We start from the raw sequence: 15861 nt of genomic DNA, 5'->3' as shown, positions 1-15861 counted from the left end.
TCAATCAAGAAAGATCTGAATAACATGGCGAATTTTCTTAAAATATTTATCAAACAACAATCTTAGCTTTTAAGAAACAATACAAAATCTTTATATCTTTAATAATGTTAACTTGAAGAACTGACATATTTCAATTAATATAAACCTAGCACAATATTTATTGTACAAAAGATATGCTTCACATCTTGCATAGTATAAGAAGCTTTAAGCCACAATTTTTATTTTAATGTTTTCTTTTTTTTAAACAATTTGAAATATTCAAAAATGCTCAAAGTAAGTTTTCAATAAATGTCTTTCTATTTTGCCTGGAAGAATAGAACTTTCTTTAATCAGAATTTGTTGTTAATTAGCAACGAAGCGTTCTTGTTTGCTTGTGAACAGTGTTGCTTATCGTTCTTTAATTCTTTTGTACTGTGCACACTGTAAAAACGTATTACTATTTCGAATTCAGAAAAAAAAACAATCATTCCCTTAAACTACTTCAAGCTGCGCATCAAATGGCAATTGTTTTTCACTTTGATTAACTCGATGTGCGTGTGTGTGCGTGTGTGGGTGGAAAAAAGTGCATGAAAACTCAACAAATTGCTGCAGCTACATGTGCTGTGTGTGCATCCAGTGAAGAAAAACCCACCCACGCAGAGATCGATAAAGCCGAGCCATTTGCTGCCGAACAGCTGGAAATTAGAGCGCCAAAATGAAGCCACAAAATGCTAAAGTTCAGCGCAGGAACAGAAGGTGACATAGTGTGTGGCGTAGAGGGTTGGTGCGGGGGAGTAGGGGGAGTGGGGCTTGGATGCGCCACCATTCGCTTGTCATTTAATATCCGCAATTAAAGTGGTCATCAATCAAAATGAACAACAAGAAAACCTAAATGAATTAAAAGTAAACGAAAGAACAAAGCAAAGGATGAATGCACAAGCCAAAATGAAAGCCGTAATAAATAGAATAAAGCGCAGCAAAAGAAAAAAAAAAAGCAGCGGAACCAAGAAAAAAAAAGAGAGCTCCAGTAGGGAGTGCGCCCCCAGGCGATACCCTGTACCCTGCGCCGCGCTGACGTCACACATATTTCAACTAACATAAATACATACACAAACGGATGTGCTCCGGTGTGATTATGGTGTGATCTTTCTTAAATGTTCAGGAAATAAATATTTCCAACGACAAAATCAAGAATACGTAGTACATACAGAGTTGCGTCCTGCTGCAGGTCACATAAGCTCACACAAAGCGTGAATACCCGTTTGAAGCCATTTACAAAGGGTACAGGGTATAAAAAACAGCGAAACGAAACGGAAAGAACCCAAGCAAGAGGCCAGGGCAAAAACGGGCGCCAGGGCCGATAAACAAGTGCTGTACAAACAAAACGGCGCTGTACACTGAACCTATTGATGATTGAGCAGGACATTAATCTAACGAAATGCAGACAGGCAGGGAGCAGGAGAGCCAGGGGGTGCCGGGTGCCGTATAGAGGGTGCAGAAGCTTGACACGGGCCGGGTGGGGTTGAGGAGTCATTCAGGCTATGGCGGAGTAAGCGACCAAATCAACTGACCAACTGTGAAAGTGTCAAATTTCAGGCCACATTGTTGGTGTTGTCCACACTGGCGACATCCTTGTTGCTGTTGCTGTTGCTGTTGTTGTTGTTGCTGTTGTTGCTGTTGTTGCTGTTGTTGCTGGCGACACTGGCCACGTAAGCAAACATAATTACGTCGCTGTTACAACCTACATATATTGTATTTACACACACATACACGCACGTATTTATGTACATACATAGATAATATAGCTGGCTCATTGTGCTTCATAGTCCTGCCAGCTGCCTGAGCGTCAAGTCCTGAATGCAAGGTTCTACGATAACATATTAATTGGCATCGCATGGTATTAGTGAAATTATGCAATAGATTAACATCGGTTGTTTAATTGCGGCACATTACCAAGCAGCTGTTAATTAACAGCGCTCGCTTATTAGCTAACAGCGCGTTCATGTGAGATAATCAAGTTAAGCTGTTGCGTCTTTGATAGCACTTAAAAGCAAGCTGATAACTAATTAAGTAGACAAATAATTTCTTAGTGCTAGCCTTGTCTTAACATTTCAAGAGTTTTAACTTAACAGCAGTGAGTGCCTGTTATGCAAATATGCAAAAATTAACAGCACAACGCACAGGCTGTACTTAATGTGAACTGATACGAATTGAGGATAGGTGAGCTGCATCAACTTAAACAGCCTCCAGCTTCACAGATTGACGAGCAAGTTAAGTGCATTCTAGTTATTCAATAACATAGCTCGAAAATGTTAGTTAACAGCTCACAAGCTGTACGCCGCTTAACAGCTGCCAATTGAGCTGCATATGCGCATTAATGAAGTTTGTTAGGCTAAAACAAAAATGATGCTCTTGTTGTGTTGTCCTGGCCGGGAGGAAAGGGGGTTTTGGGGTCGGGCTAGGTGGCTGTTGTTGGTGGACTGAGTGACAAAATGCAATTGTCGCCTCTGCTGCTTGCGTCATCTCATTTTGATGGTTTGACAGTTGCGATAGCAAATGCAAGTACAAGAGAAAAGCAAAATCAGCAGCGGCCAGTTGCAACAGTAGGTGGCATCAGTTGAAAGTTGCTCATTTGCCGCTGTCCATGCTGCAAAATTAGATGCCAAATTAGCACGCACACAAGCACACACAGAGAGAAAAGTGCAGCCGGAGCCGAAAACTGATGCAACCAGCAATTGAGCAGCCTGCAGCCAGGCAGTGGCAGCAACAACGGCAGCTGTGAGTGTTAAGTTGCCACCGACAAAGCCGTTAGCATGCAACATTGCATCAGTCACTCGAAGCGAGTGTGCGAGTGTGTGTATGTGTGTGAGTCAGTGCTGGTGTGTGTGTGTGTGTGCTGTTGCTGCGGTGCTTTGACTGATGTGGCGAAAAAAAAAGGGCAGAGGGCAGGCACACAAAAACTTTGCTTGCTGCATTGACACGCACAGCAAAAGGAAGCAAGGAAAACGACGGGCGGAGAAACTGAAACCCAGAACACAGGTCTGAGCAGGGCATTACTAAATGGGTTTTCAATGGATTCGGGCACTTTGGGGGGTACGAGGCATTTTCGCCCGCATAGAACGTGGCCGGGCTTATGAAATTTTTGCGGTAGGTTAATGCCACATGTTCTTACCCCAGGCAGCGGGTATTTTATTTATGCCAAAGCATGTGCAACGCCTTGAATAAGATATCTCGAAAGCCACTCAAGTATTAATATCCTTTGTCTAATATGCGATATACTGTCCTGTCTGATGTTCTTGCAGGCAAAACTCGGCACAGATATGTCAATTTAGGCAAATGGACTGATAAAATCGGTATCTAATGGAGTTTGTATGGGAATAATCTGTCAGAAAGTTCGTTTTGCATAAACAACAAATTATTTAGTTCTCCAAGACGTCTTCATAGAAATGAGCCACAATACTTTAGAGTTCTCAGGTAGAATAGAATACAAATTCGTGTATTATTCATATTGAAATTTTGGTTTTAATCTGAAAAAGACTTGCCGTTTATAAATGTTTGTTTTACCATGTTCCCTATATACGAACCAAATCTGAGCCACATCGGATTACTATATTCTATAGCTCTAAAGCAAAAATTGATCCAAATTGAGTTTTTGCATGGACAATTGTTCTGTTTTTCTAGACCCAGTAATATGCTTTTAACATTACTCCTTATATCCATAACCTTATACAAAATTGTTTGAAAATCTTAATTAGTTCGAACAACTATATCAAATATATTGGCTAGATTGCGTGGATTCTATATTCAGCCTATCAGTCATGTTATAGTCAAAGTTCCTGGACGGTTATTTCCAAATAACAACATAATTATATATATGCACACTTATTTAATGCAAGGGCATTTAGTCTTCGACACATTGAAAAAAGATGTGGTTTCAATGTTCTTCATTTTGGTGGATTGTTATTGTTGTTGTTTGGCTGCCAGCTTGCTGTGGTGGTTTATTAAATTTGAAATGCTACACCTTGGGCCGTATCAGATTGCCTCTATGGCTATGGCGTTAAGACAAAAGGATATATGTGCCTCGTATCGGTATTCATGTAAAATGCAAAGCCTTAGCCAGCATAAGGAAATATGCCATGTCATAAATTTTATACGAATATGAATATGAATACAGGTCTGAGTGTCTCTCTGTGTGAGTGTGTTGGCTCTCAGACAGTCAGCTCAGCCAGCCATATAAGAATAAACAATCCTTTGCACACACTCACACACACACACACCCGTACAAACACACACGTACACACACCTACACATGCACATATTGTTGACACACTTTTGGTGTGCCTTAACCCGCACCGCACCGCATCGCACCGCGCCGCCCACTCTCACCTTTTTCGCCAGCCTCAGCATAAAATTTTCTATTTTCTATTTTAATATGAGCCTAAATTGAGCTTGTTATTTATGTATAGTTTACAATACCTTATGGCCATAGTCTGGACTTTTGGACCGTCGACTGTGTGGACTGTTTTTAGGGTTTTTGCGCCCTGCTGTACGCCCAGCGTGTGGCTTTGTGTACACTTAAAAAAAAAAAGAAAAAACAAACCCAGACGCGTGCGTGGCGGGGGGGAAAAAATATATATATAAATATATAAATGAAAAGTGCGGGGGGTGAACAACAAAAAAAATGCCAACAAGAACTGTCGTAATAAAAATGCCCTGCAGTTAAAATAATTGTCACTGTAATAAAGTGATGCAGAAAATTATAAATGCCCGGGCAGTTTAAGAAGTTCTTTAAATAAAATATAAATAATTGTTAATTCTGATCGAAACTAAAGCACCTACATAGGAGACCTTTTGCGAGTTGTGGCAATACGAGAAAAAAGCCAAGCTGAGGCAATTGTAATAAACCATTTAACATTCTCAGTTATCAACTGCTTTGATCCCAAAGTTAAGCGTCGACAATTCACGAAATCCGCGAATACACATTTATCAGAGCTTACGATTTCTTGCTACCCTCGACATGCCTGCCATAGTGTCCAAAGTTCTCTTGGTGTTACGCTGCCAGAGTAAAAAGGGGCGTGCTCGGGAGTAGGAGGGTCAGCTGAGCTGCACTGTGTGTTGGTAGCCATTCGGTCCACTTCCATTTTATAGCAGCCAGCCAAAACATTATAGCCATGATTAATGGCAGATAATAATTTCGAGTGCGAGCACTTGACAGCATACAAAAAGTCAGAAAACTATGGCCAATGACGTCCATTAGACTTGCCACGGGGCCAAAATGAAGAGCGTACTTGGTTAGTGGCTGTTGCGGGGTATGAGGGGAAGGGGGGAATGAGGGCTGTGCGAGCAACTGCTTGAGTGGGAGGTGCGAATTCAGGCAGGCAACAAAGTGCAGCAGCAGCAGCAGCAACTGCAAATGACTGCTGAAAAATCAGCAGCAGCAGCAGCAGCAGCAGAAGCGGCAGCAATAACAACAATTTTGATATAAAACTATTGCCATATTCTGTTTGCGGCATTTAACGAGCCAGCGCTGCATCTCGCTCTAGAGAGAGAGAGAGAGAGTGAGAGAGAGGGAAGTCTATCTCTTTCGCTCTTTTGATCGTTGGTGCGTATGATTTACTTCATTTGTTGCATTAATTATAATAAACACGTTGAGCCAAACAAACAAAAACAAAAAAAAAACAAACAAAACAATTAAGTTTCAACAAATATGTATATTAATAAAAACAATGGCCGCGGCTTTGGCGAGCGGAAACGGAAATAACGCACAAAGCTGCCAGATTGGCGGCCGCTGCGGCATGTTTGCAGCAGCAGGGGCAGCAGCAGGGCAGCAGCAGGGGCGGCGCGCACAGCGACACTTGCCACATGTTGGCTTTCGGTGCCCCGTCGAACCGAAATTGATTTAAGCCTTGCAACGCGTCGCGGCCAGGGTTCGTTTTGCGTTTTTGTGGCAAGTGCAACAGCTGCAACAAATGACATTAGAATGCAGCCAATGCGGTCCAAAATGGTTTTAGAGCATTTAGTCAAATTTTTTGTTCAATTCTGTTTTGGTTTGTCTTAAAGCTGAACTGGATTTGAACCCAAATTTAAGCAATTTGTGTTGTCAAAATTATGGTTTTTTAATCAAAGCAAGATTTTGTTATAATGAAACTAGTTTTTAAGCACGCAGTTTCTAAACACAACATACAAATTCCAAAATCTTTTGAAGCACTTTTTACTTAGTATTAATCAATGTAAATTATAATTAAATAACGTTTTAGTATTTTGCTATAGAACACTTGAAATTTTAAGTAAATAATTATTTGAAAACTTTCTTAGTATTGTATATACTTTAAACACCAAAATGTTCTGATTTCTATATAGATTTTGCTTAAATTTATAAGGGCATTCTTTTGTCAAACGTTGGGGCTTGCAGGGGGAGTGAAGGCGAGCGGGCGAAGTGGGAGGGTAGAGGTTGTCGTCTGAGGCATGCGTTTTAAGTTACACGCGGCGTGCAAAGTGCGCTTTTAAAAGCGACGCCTTTTATGCCCAGCTACAGTCATTACAAAAGGACTCACACACACACACACACACACACACACTGACTAGGTCCTGTATGCGTCTTGGGCAAAGACAATGAACGCCTGTCGAACCAATAAGTGCAGCGTGCTCTTGGTTTTAGTCTGGCCATGCATTGTTGTGAGTGCGTCATAAAATTACTTTTTATCATTGTAACATGACAGGCGGGGCCACGTCCTCGCAGCAGCGTCCTGACGCAACTCTGGCTGATGTATGTCGAGCTTTTTATGAGCCAGCCAATGCCAGAGACATTCATACACGTTTTTTTTTTCTCTGCGTTCCTACTTCTTCTTTTTATGTTGCAGCTAAAAGGATGCCACAGCTTCCTGTTGGTGCCCCCGTCCCCCATTGCCCGTCTCCCGCTGCTATTCTTCTGCATTGTATTAATGGCTCGAATGCACGAGAGCCCAGCGCTAATAAGCATAAACGCAAAGTTGCCATGTGACTCGATTGCGACTTCCTTCCGTTTGGCTGTTCAGGCTTTCGTGCCCGTGTGCGTGTGCCACATCCTGGACATGCGCGGCCCATGGCGTGTGCTCAGCACTTTGACTCTTTGCTTTGTGCACTTTATTAATGTTATTAAAAATCTAACAAATGGCACAACTTGCCACAGCCAGAGCCCAAGTCCAGACAAACTTCAGTCCAGCTGGCTGCATGTTGCGCTTTATTAATGTCCACCAACAAAAACACATACGAACACACACAGACACACGCACTCACACACATAGAAAAGTGCCAATTAATATAGCTGGTCAGTGCTGCAACTTTGTTGCCTCATTGCCAATTGACAGGTCTGCCACCACTTGCCTCTAAGCCGCACATTTAATAGGTGCCGTCCAGGTTTTTATCGAACAACAGGTCGTGTGCGTAACAAAATCATGCACTCACATTTAATTCTATATTATAATTTAAGGTAATAGTTTACAGCTGTTAAGTTACTCTGTTGTATTTATTATTCTATAACGTGTCATGTTATGTTGTGTCATGTTAACTCTTAAGACTTAAAACATATACATATAATTTAAGGTTGATATTAATAACATAAATAATACATAGATTAGAACTGTTTTCTGAAAATAGTTTACAGCTGTTAAGTCACTCTGTCATGTAATGTTATGAAAATTCTTGAAACTGTAAAGTCGCTTGTAAAGTGCCTGGCAAAGTTCAGAAATCATCGTCTGCACGGTTATTTATTCAGTTAAGAAGAATTACACAAATATTAAAGTTCTGTGTAAAGTCCATTGCAAGTAATCAAATTAAGCGTAAGACAATATACAATTTTTTATTGCAGTTCTTGCTTCAAGCTACTCAATTTAGCAATTATAACATTTACAAATAAACACAAATAACAAATGTTTTACCCACAAAGTAAAGTATTTGCAAATAACAGTTTTTCACAAAATAAAAGGTTATATATAACACAACTGTTCGTTGGACCAACTAAACTAAACTAAACGTTACAAAATGTCCAAAATTTATAAAGCAATTAAAATAACTGAGCATATTTATCTCAAGCATTCAACTCAATTCTGGATATTTTAAGCCAAACACAAAAAAATAGAGAATCGTTTTATCAAGCGCATTGTGCAAAAACTCGAATCGAAATGCAACAGTTTTAAACGAGTTTATTGGCGCATTGTGAACCATTTTTGGGTTGAGCAACTGTTTGCCAATGCATTAAACTGGCAGCAACCATTTGATAACAATTTGAACAATGGCCAATTCTATCTCACTTTATTTTCACTCAATATTCTCTCGCTCTATCTACGCAGAAAACCAAAAAAAAAGGACTAAAAATGGCACCAAAACTAAGTGAGAAATGCTTTCAGTTGAGAGTGTTCCACCAAGAGATATCATCCCGCCAATTGCGATAGGTAGGAATGTGCATTTTTACTGTGTATTGAGTATTATGAGCAATATCGCCATTTTATCGCTTAAAAGACACATTGGCGATAGCAGAACAAGTTGATTCTTAGCATTATATTATTGCACTACTACATCGCTTTCTTATCGCCCAGGCGATACATTGGCGATAGCTGCTCAATTTGATTCACAGCCTTTTTTTATTGCCCTATCATATCGCTTTTCTATCGCCTGGAAGATACATAGGCGATAGCAGCTCAATTTGACTCTAAGCATCTTAACATAGTTTCTAGTACGGACATAGATCGGCTCGTCTTGCTGTGACGAATATGTTTAGTGTATTTGATACACATCAGGCATTTCAAAGGGTATATGAATAACCGAAAACAAAGCCGAGTTAAGCAGCAAGAGGCGAATGGCATGCAAACCTGCAGAGCGTTACAATTGTTGACCTTTTGCGTAGTTAAACAAGTTTAATTAAGAGTCATTGAAGAACTGTTTGTGAGATAAAAGAAATTAACAAAAAAATAAGTCTCGCCCCGCATTGAAAGGGAGCAGAAACTTTATTCAACACCTTACAAAGTGTGGCAACAACCAGTAGCAGTGGCTGTTGAACAAATGCTCTACTTCAAAGCTAAATACCCTAACTAGACAAAGTTCATTTGCAGACGCGTAAATGGCATATTATAAAACGTTTGACTGTTTCCTATTACAGAACAATTGTCAATTTGGCTTAAAACATTTTCGTTTGCCGCGCAAGTTTTTCCCACCACTTCCGTTTTGCGGCTTGTCGCTGTTGTCAGCTGATTTGTGTCTTTGTCACTTGCAGCAACAACAGCAGCAGCAGCAGTCGAGGCATCCGCAATTCCAACAGTTAATACTCGCATCTCAAGACATTTGCCGTGGCACGCGGCGCAACTTTGTCCGTGGCCAGGATGTTGTCACTTGTCCTTGTGCGAAAACAAAATGAGTACAAAATGCTTAAAACGACTTCCGGTTCGGCAATTTGCATGCTGCGCCGCGCGCCGGAAATGGAAAAACACTTCTCAGTTGCCGCTGTGCCGCAACTGGCCCCCATTTCCAACCATTCTGCCTCCCTTTGTTTGCAATTAAGCGTGAACACATGCAGCTAAGACCCTGCACAAAAAAAAATGGCAACAAGAAAAAAACAAGAAAGAAGAAATATCTGTGGCACGCCGAAGATGAAATGCCCTTTGCTTCATTATTATATTTAATATTTAAAATATCAGTTTGGTTGTCTTTCAAATTGATTAGAAAAATAGCAAAAACTCAACTATATAATATAGTAGTCCGATCCTGATAAAATTTATTTGCATATAAAGAAAGTTTGGTTAAACTCATTAAGGTCAAGTTTAGTCAAGATATTTTGAAAAGCAAACAAGCTTTACATACAAGAACCTCATCTTCGACAGATTATTGCTATGCAACGTTCGAAACAAAAAGATGGCGCAAACTTCAAAACTGTATCTATATCAACTCGGCTTCATAGGGCATAAAAAAGAGGTCAATATATATTGGCTGGGTGGTTGTGCGGGCAGAGTAATGGTTGGCGCTGTGTGACTTGGGTTTGCATTTGCCCCTTATGTATATTTCATGTAAACTCAATTTGACTTGCGCTGACCAACCGCTGTGTGGCAAGTAATGTTTAGCTGCCCCGCCTCATGCGCTGCCTTTAGCCTTAATGGCCAATTAAGCGAGAGACGATACAAGAAATAATTAAATCGCTGCATGTAATGCGCCCTAGCGGCATGCGGCATGTGGCATGTGGCATGCGGCATGTGGCATGTGGCAAGTAGCATTCTATATGACGTTAATAGCTGGCTGACTAGCAGGCGCCAGGCACACGCAGCGTATACGTAATCCAGACACTTGAGCGAAATCATTTTTCAAGCACCGCCCAAAAGTATGCAACCCCTTTTTTTTTCTTTTCATTTTGCTGCGCTGCAGCTATGCAAATTAATTGAAAACGCGTGAAACTTTTTATTAATGAGCTGCTGCAAATTTTGCTTTTTAAATATTTCAAGCGCAATTATGCAGCTTGCGCATTAAAAATCAAATACTACATTCAAAGTGACAGCTGCAATCAGGATGTTTTGCTTTATTTTTTTTAGGGGTTAGGGGAGGGGATGAGTTTTGGGCAGCCATCATAAAATTCAATTTGGCGCAAAGTGTTTAATGAAAGCGCCAGGTTGGCGGCACACTCGCCATCCGCCCTCGGAGCACAGCGGGCCAAGTTGGCCATTAACAATTCAGACGCAGACGTCGCTACGCATGGCTAAGATCCAAACAACAGCAGCAACAACAACAAGAGTGATGAAAATATAGCAACTTGTTTTACATAAAAACACACTTTAGACATCAAATTATGCAGTGCAGGGCGTCACCAGCCCGCCGCCCACCATATTGACTGCAGTATGGGTGAGGGTTGGGGCTCACTTTTTTTTTCTGCGCACTGACAAAATGCAATAGCTGTAATAAAAATTAACAAGCTACGCTACGTTTGAGTTTTGAATTAATTGAAAGCGCGTATGCACAGGACATTCCGGCAGAGCGAGGCTGCAAGGGGGCGGTTAACGCAGATTGCAGCAGCAGCTCATTCAGCTGCTTGGAGCTGAGCGTGAGTTTGGCCCTGGCCCTGGCCCTTGCCTTATAAAATTATAAATTCGCGTCTAAATGAGCGCTGCAAAATTAATGAACTGAATGCAGTTTAATTGAAATGCGCATCCAAAGGGTGGCGGGGGCGCTAGCGCAGCAAGAGTTTGGGCAACTGTGTGGGAAAATGCATAATGAAAATCAATTTTAAACTAAACAAAATGCATCAGTTGGTGAGATTGGAAAACAACCAAAAAAAAAAATAAAAATAAAAGAGAATTGCGCGCCAACTCAAGCTGAAGTTTTTAAATTTTAAATAAGCAAAAATATGCAAGGAAACTATATTTGGGTTGTACCCATTGAAACACCAGCCTTCGCTAGTCCGTAGAGAACAGCATATCATTATAAGCTAAGCCTGGCAGGCGGAAAATCGATGCGTTTTCAATTAAGTTAAAAATGTTTGAAATATAGCAAATATAGCTGTGATTTGGCTTATTAAACATGCTTTGTGTTTAACATCTTTCAGCTATTAAAATGTTGATCTAAATCAATTTAGAGACTTTAAACCTAAATTCTCTTAAGGCCCGCGCATTACGAGCTTATTTCGTATAATCGATAACTTGCAATGTTTCCAGCAATCGATACAAATCGGTATTGATATCTTGTTTTAAAAGCAAATCTCTTAAGTTTTAGGCTAGAATCAACAAATACGACTTGTAGCTTCTTGAATATTATAAACTGATGGAGTATCTTTCATTTTATAGGACGATCTGAGGCATTGAGGTTTGTAGAAGTAACTAAAACGATTAGAGCACCTTGTTTTACTTAAAAAGTCAGAGTTTCATTTTTGCAATCCATTTTGAATATTTGTTAGATTTTTTAAGAGTTTGGTCTGAGCATCGAACTAACAAGCGAGAGGTCGCCTGCTCAACTCCAACAGCAAACTAATAAGCTAACGACACAAATGCCGCATAAGGCAACAAATGCCTGACCAATATAATTTAATTGAAAAGCTTTTTCCGCTTGGGCATACTTAGTGCTTATGTACAATAGGTGTATTGTTTGATTGCTTAGTACTCACCTCCATGTTAGATCCGTTTTATCCCATTTTGCGCCCTGGAGAACATAGCGACGTTTACGTGCGCCACGACTATTGCCATGATCCAGATTATCCGGTGAGAAATTATACGCATACTTATTGTCGCCCACGCCGCAGCGGGGCTTTTGTATTAGCTTGGCCGTAGCTGGGTCGATTTGGCCCGTAACTGGAATGTTGCCAAATTTCTGTAAAATGGACGAAAATGTTAGTATGTGAAATTGTGTGCATAATACATGCGACAGTGGCAAGTAGCAGCAGCAGCAGCAGCAGCAGCAGCAGCAGCAGTTGCATATAGCAGCAGTCGGAGCAATGTTGCCTAGCAGCATCTGCTTGGCAGCTACCTACCTGAAGATTACGTATTGCATCTATCAGCTGCTCCTCGGAGCGCAGAGCGCCCGTTTCCAGATCCGACTTGGGCAGATAATCAAACTGCATGAGGTAATTGTACTGTAAAGATGGAAACGTGGTAAGTAAAATGGCAATAAGTGTTGGGAGGGGAGGGCGATGTCTGTTGGAGTATTTCGTACAGACAGATGCATTAGGGAAGTGTGCCAAAAACTGAAAATGGCTGCCAGTTGTGAGCCAAACTATTTGTTGGCTTAATGTAGGCGCATCGGCAAATGATGCTGGCATAAAAAACTTTTTGCATAAAGTTAATGATAAAAGCAACAGTCACAGCAACAGCCCGAAACAACAAAAAAGAAACAACAACAACAAATGAGAGATGCCAAAAGCAACAACAGCAAAGTTTAACGTTACATTAATAAGCCAAAAAGTATGCCACACAAAAAAGGACTTCCAACAAGAAAAAACGAATAAAAAAAAAACAGCTGGAACGCCTAACTTCTCGGACTGCTCGACTTGGAGTTTACGCTTGTGCCTGACATGATATTTGGCAGCTAATTTTAATGGCTAAACTTTAGAGGAGAGCTAACCCGGCAGCCGTTATTTAGATAAAAAAGATTTCTTATCAATTTTCGTGTAGGTTACTTAAGTATAGGAGTTAAAGCAAGCGGCTTTCCTTAGTATATAGTAGAAGCTAGTTCGCTTCAATTTATTGAGTAATTATATTAAAAAGCAGCACCAAGACACCAACTCACATAGAACACAAAGGAAGGGCTAAGCTAAGAAAGGGCTAAGATTGAATATCTAGCAGGGAAAACAATGTTAGCCTCTACAAAGCCATATCAGAGCCTGTCTGGACATAAGCTACACAACTGTGGACTACAGCTAGCGACTCGTATATTTAAATTCTTCAGCGCTTCAAATCAAAATCAATGCGATCCATACTTAATGCTTCTTTTTACGTTTCTTATGATGCATACACAGAGATCTACAGGTTCCTTATGTGAAAGATGAACTAAATTAGCTTTGTTACAAAATACTTTGATAGGACCACGAAAATTACCTATTCTTTAATCTTATTCTAATCTAATTACCAGAAGAACAAATGAATTGTCAGTTGCTTATCTTCTGCATACACAATATAGCCCTTTTACTGAGCAGTACTACAGGGTATTTGAAGGCAAGCCTGAAGTTTCGAGGTTTCAGTTTCAGGCCTCTTCGACTCTGTTCACAATCGATGGGCATATATATTTTTCTACCTCTTCCTCCACTTGTTTTTGTTTTTTTATTTTTGGGCCATGGCCCGCAAACAAATAAACACTCATAACTGTAAAGTGTGCGACAGCGACGACAAAATAGCTCGCTGGCCATATGTGTAGACTGGATTTGCATATTTTTACATGTAATTCACGCACACACACACACACACATATAGAGAGAAGATACACACAGCAAAGACAACCGGGCAAATTTATTTACCAACACTGCGTGGGGTGGTTCGGGCGTGCTACACACGCACGCACATAGAGACACACACACCAGCAAATTACGTGACCTGCAAATTAAATTTTCTCTTTCATTTCGGATATATGAGAAAATTGTCACACACTGCCACGCCTCCCACAGAGACCGGCCGGCCGCCCACACACGCAATTTGCTGAAAACATGTGAAAAACAACAAACTAGCAAAAAAAAATCAAATAACAGTTCTCTAATCGGCAGTACTCGCCCGAAAGATATCCTGTGCACAACAGAAACAGGGTGTTGCTAACTATTCAAAATTAAATCCAAACATGGATATTTGTTACAAGATTAAAAATTTCCAGTCTCTAGCTCCTATTGTTGAATAAATGCAGTCGAATATGCCTCCCTCTGGCTATTACATACTATTGCCCAAGCACAGTACCCCTTTTTACCCACGCTTAATGGCTTAAGGGTATCAAAAAATAACAAAATTCTTTAGATATTTGTCGCTGTTGTTTTTCTGGAATCAGTGAACAGCTTCAAAAATCGATTGACAAAAAAAATTTTCATGCCAAAGAATCGTTAACAAGTTAAGATTTCATTGCTATGAGCCGTGAACGTGATGTGTGGCGATTAGTTCAATTTATTGTTGAATCGATTGATGAATGGTGCTGCTGCCCAATAGATCGTGTGATGCATATAAAACTAAGTGAGATAATGCCAGGTCTAAAGGGTGAGTAGGTGTAGCTATACGACTCGTCAAACTACTACTTTAAGCCAAAGCAAGTGGCAATTGGAAATGAAGAAATGAAATGAAGAAAACAAGTTGAAGAACTCGTCGGCGACATTCAACTAATGACTTAATTACTAATTAACTTTGAATCATATACTTAAAAACTAATTATTATTAAGATATACAAATATGCGGGTAACTGGCATATTGCATAAAAAGAAATGGGCTATAAAGTACAGACTTTAAAGAACTTTTGATGAGGTTGTTAACTTAAACCGCATTTTTGAATGAAAGTTTGTGAAAATATATGACACTCTGAGTTTGATCAAGTTATCTTAATATTCTCAAATTGAAACAGTCTTCAAATTACTTTTATGAAATAACTTGTATAAATCAAAATAATTGTGTTTTCAACACAAACACTTGTAAAAATTAATTAAAACTGAAAAATAGAAATTGAAAAATGGAAAAATGGAAAAATTGCTCAACATACAACAAATTGCTATGACTAATCTCTTCCGCTTATGACATGGAAATTTGGGAAACTTTGCTGAGCATCTAGCTATAAATAATCCATTCTAAGACAGCCAAAACTTTTCCAAGAAAATTAAAAAACACATACCATAAATAGATTTATGGAAAAAGAGATTAACAATTCGTTGCATGTGGAAATTGACATGAGTAAATATGCTGAATAAGATATTTAACTAACGTTGAGCAGAGTTCAACGATTATGGCTTGATATGCCGTTGTTTGTCCTAACTTGGAATTAGTTTAATTGGTTTCTTTTGTCCACCTCAATCAACTTGCCACCTTGTCAGCACATGCCACAAACTGCTTTAGATTTTATTTCTTTGCCCGATCTAAAGGTATTTCTTATATAACTGTGGAACCCCCGCAGCATTGCAAGTGCAACTAAGTGTAAAAAGAAGAAAAAAAAACAACTCGATACCCAGCTGTGCGAGAACAAGGCAAAAAACGACAACAGCAGCGGCAACGTGAAGAAGAGAAATGTCAATGCAACCAGTTGGTCACAAAGTGCGTCATATTCACAAAAGTTGTCACGTTGTTGCAACGCGTCTGCGTCAGTTGGTTACGTTAATGTTACGCCGCCTTTTCTGTTACGTAGCGCCATTGCCGTCACCCAGTGTCGAGGGTTTTCGAAGAAAGCCCACACAAAAGCACATTGAAATTCATATAACGTATCGGG

The 15861-nt window shown here is 40.0% G+C and overlaps 1 protein-coding gene across 1 annotated transcript in view; it reads right to left on the bottom strand.

Moving 5' to 3' along the window:
- Mmp2 (Matrix metalloproteinase 2) overlaps positions 1-15861 on the bottom strand; it is a 106640-nt gene that overhangs the window by 70736 nt on the left and 20043 nt on the right. The window contains exons 2-3 of the mRNA XM_002049255.4: positions 12455-12556; positions 12092-12294 (exon numbers count right to left, since the gene is read on the bottom strand). Coding sequence (XP_002049291.2) covers positions 12092-12294; positions 12455-12556 — 305 coding nt within the window. The remainder of the gene's footprint in view (positions 1-12091; positions 12295-12454; positions 12557-15861) is intronic.

This window comes from Drosophila virilis, chromosome 5 (assembly GCF_030788295.1).
Source record: "Drosophila virilis strain 15010-1051.87 chromosome 5, Dvir_AGI_RSII-ME, whole genome shotgun sequence".
Classification (NCBI taxonomy): Eukaryota; Metazoa; Arthropoda; class Insecta; order Diptera; family Drosophilidae; genus Drosophila; species Drosophila virilis.
Note: the sequence above shows the minus strand (reverse complement) of the source record. Positions and strands in the feature narration are given on the sequence as shown.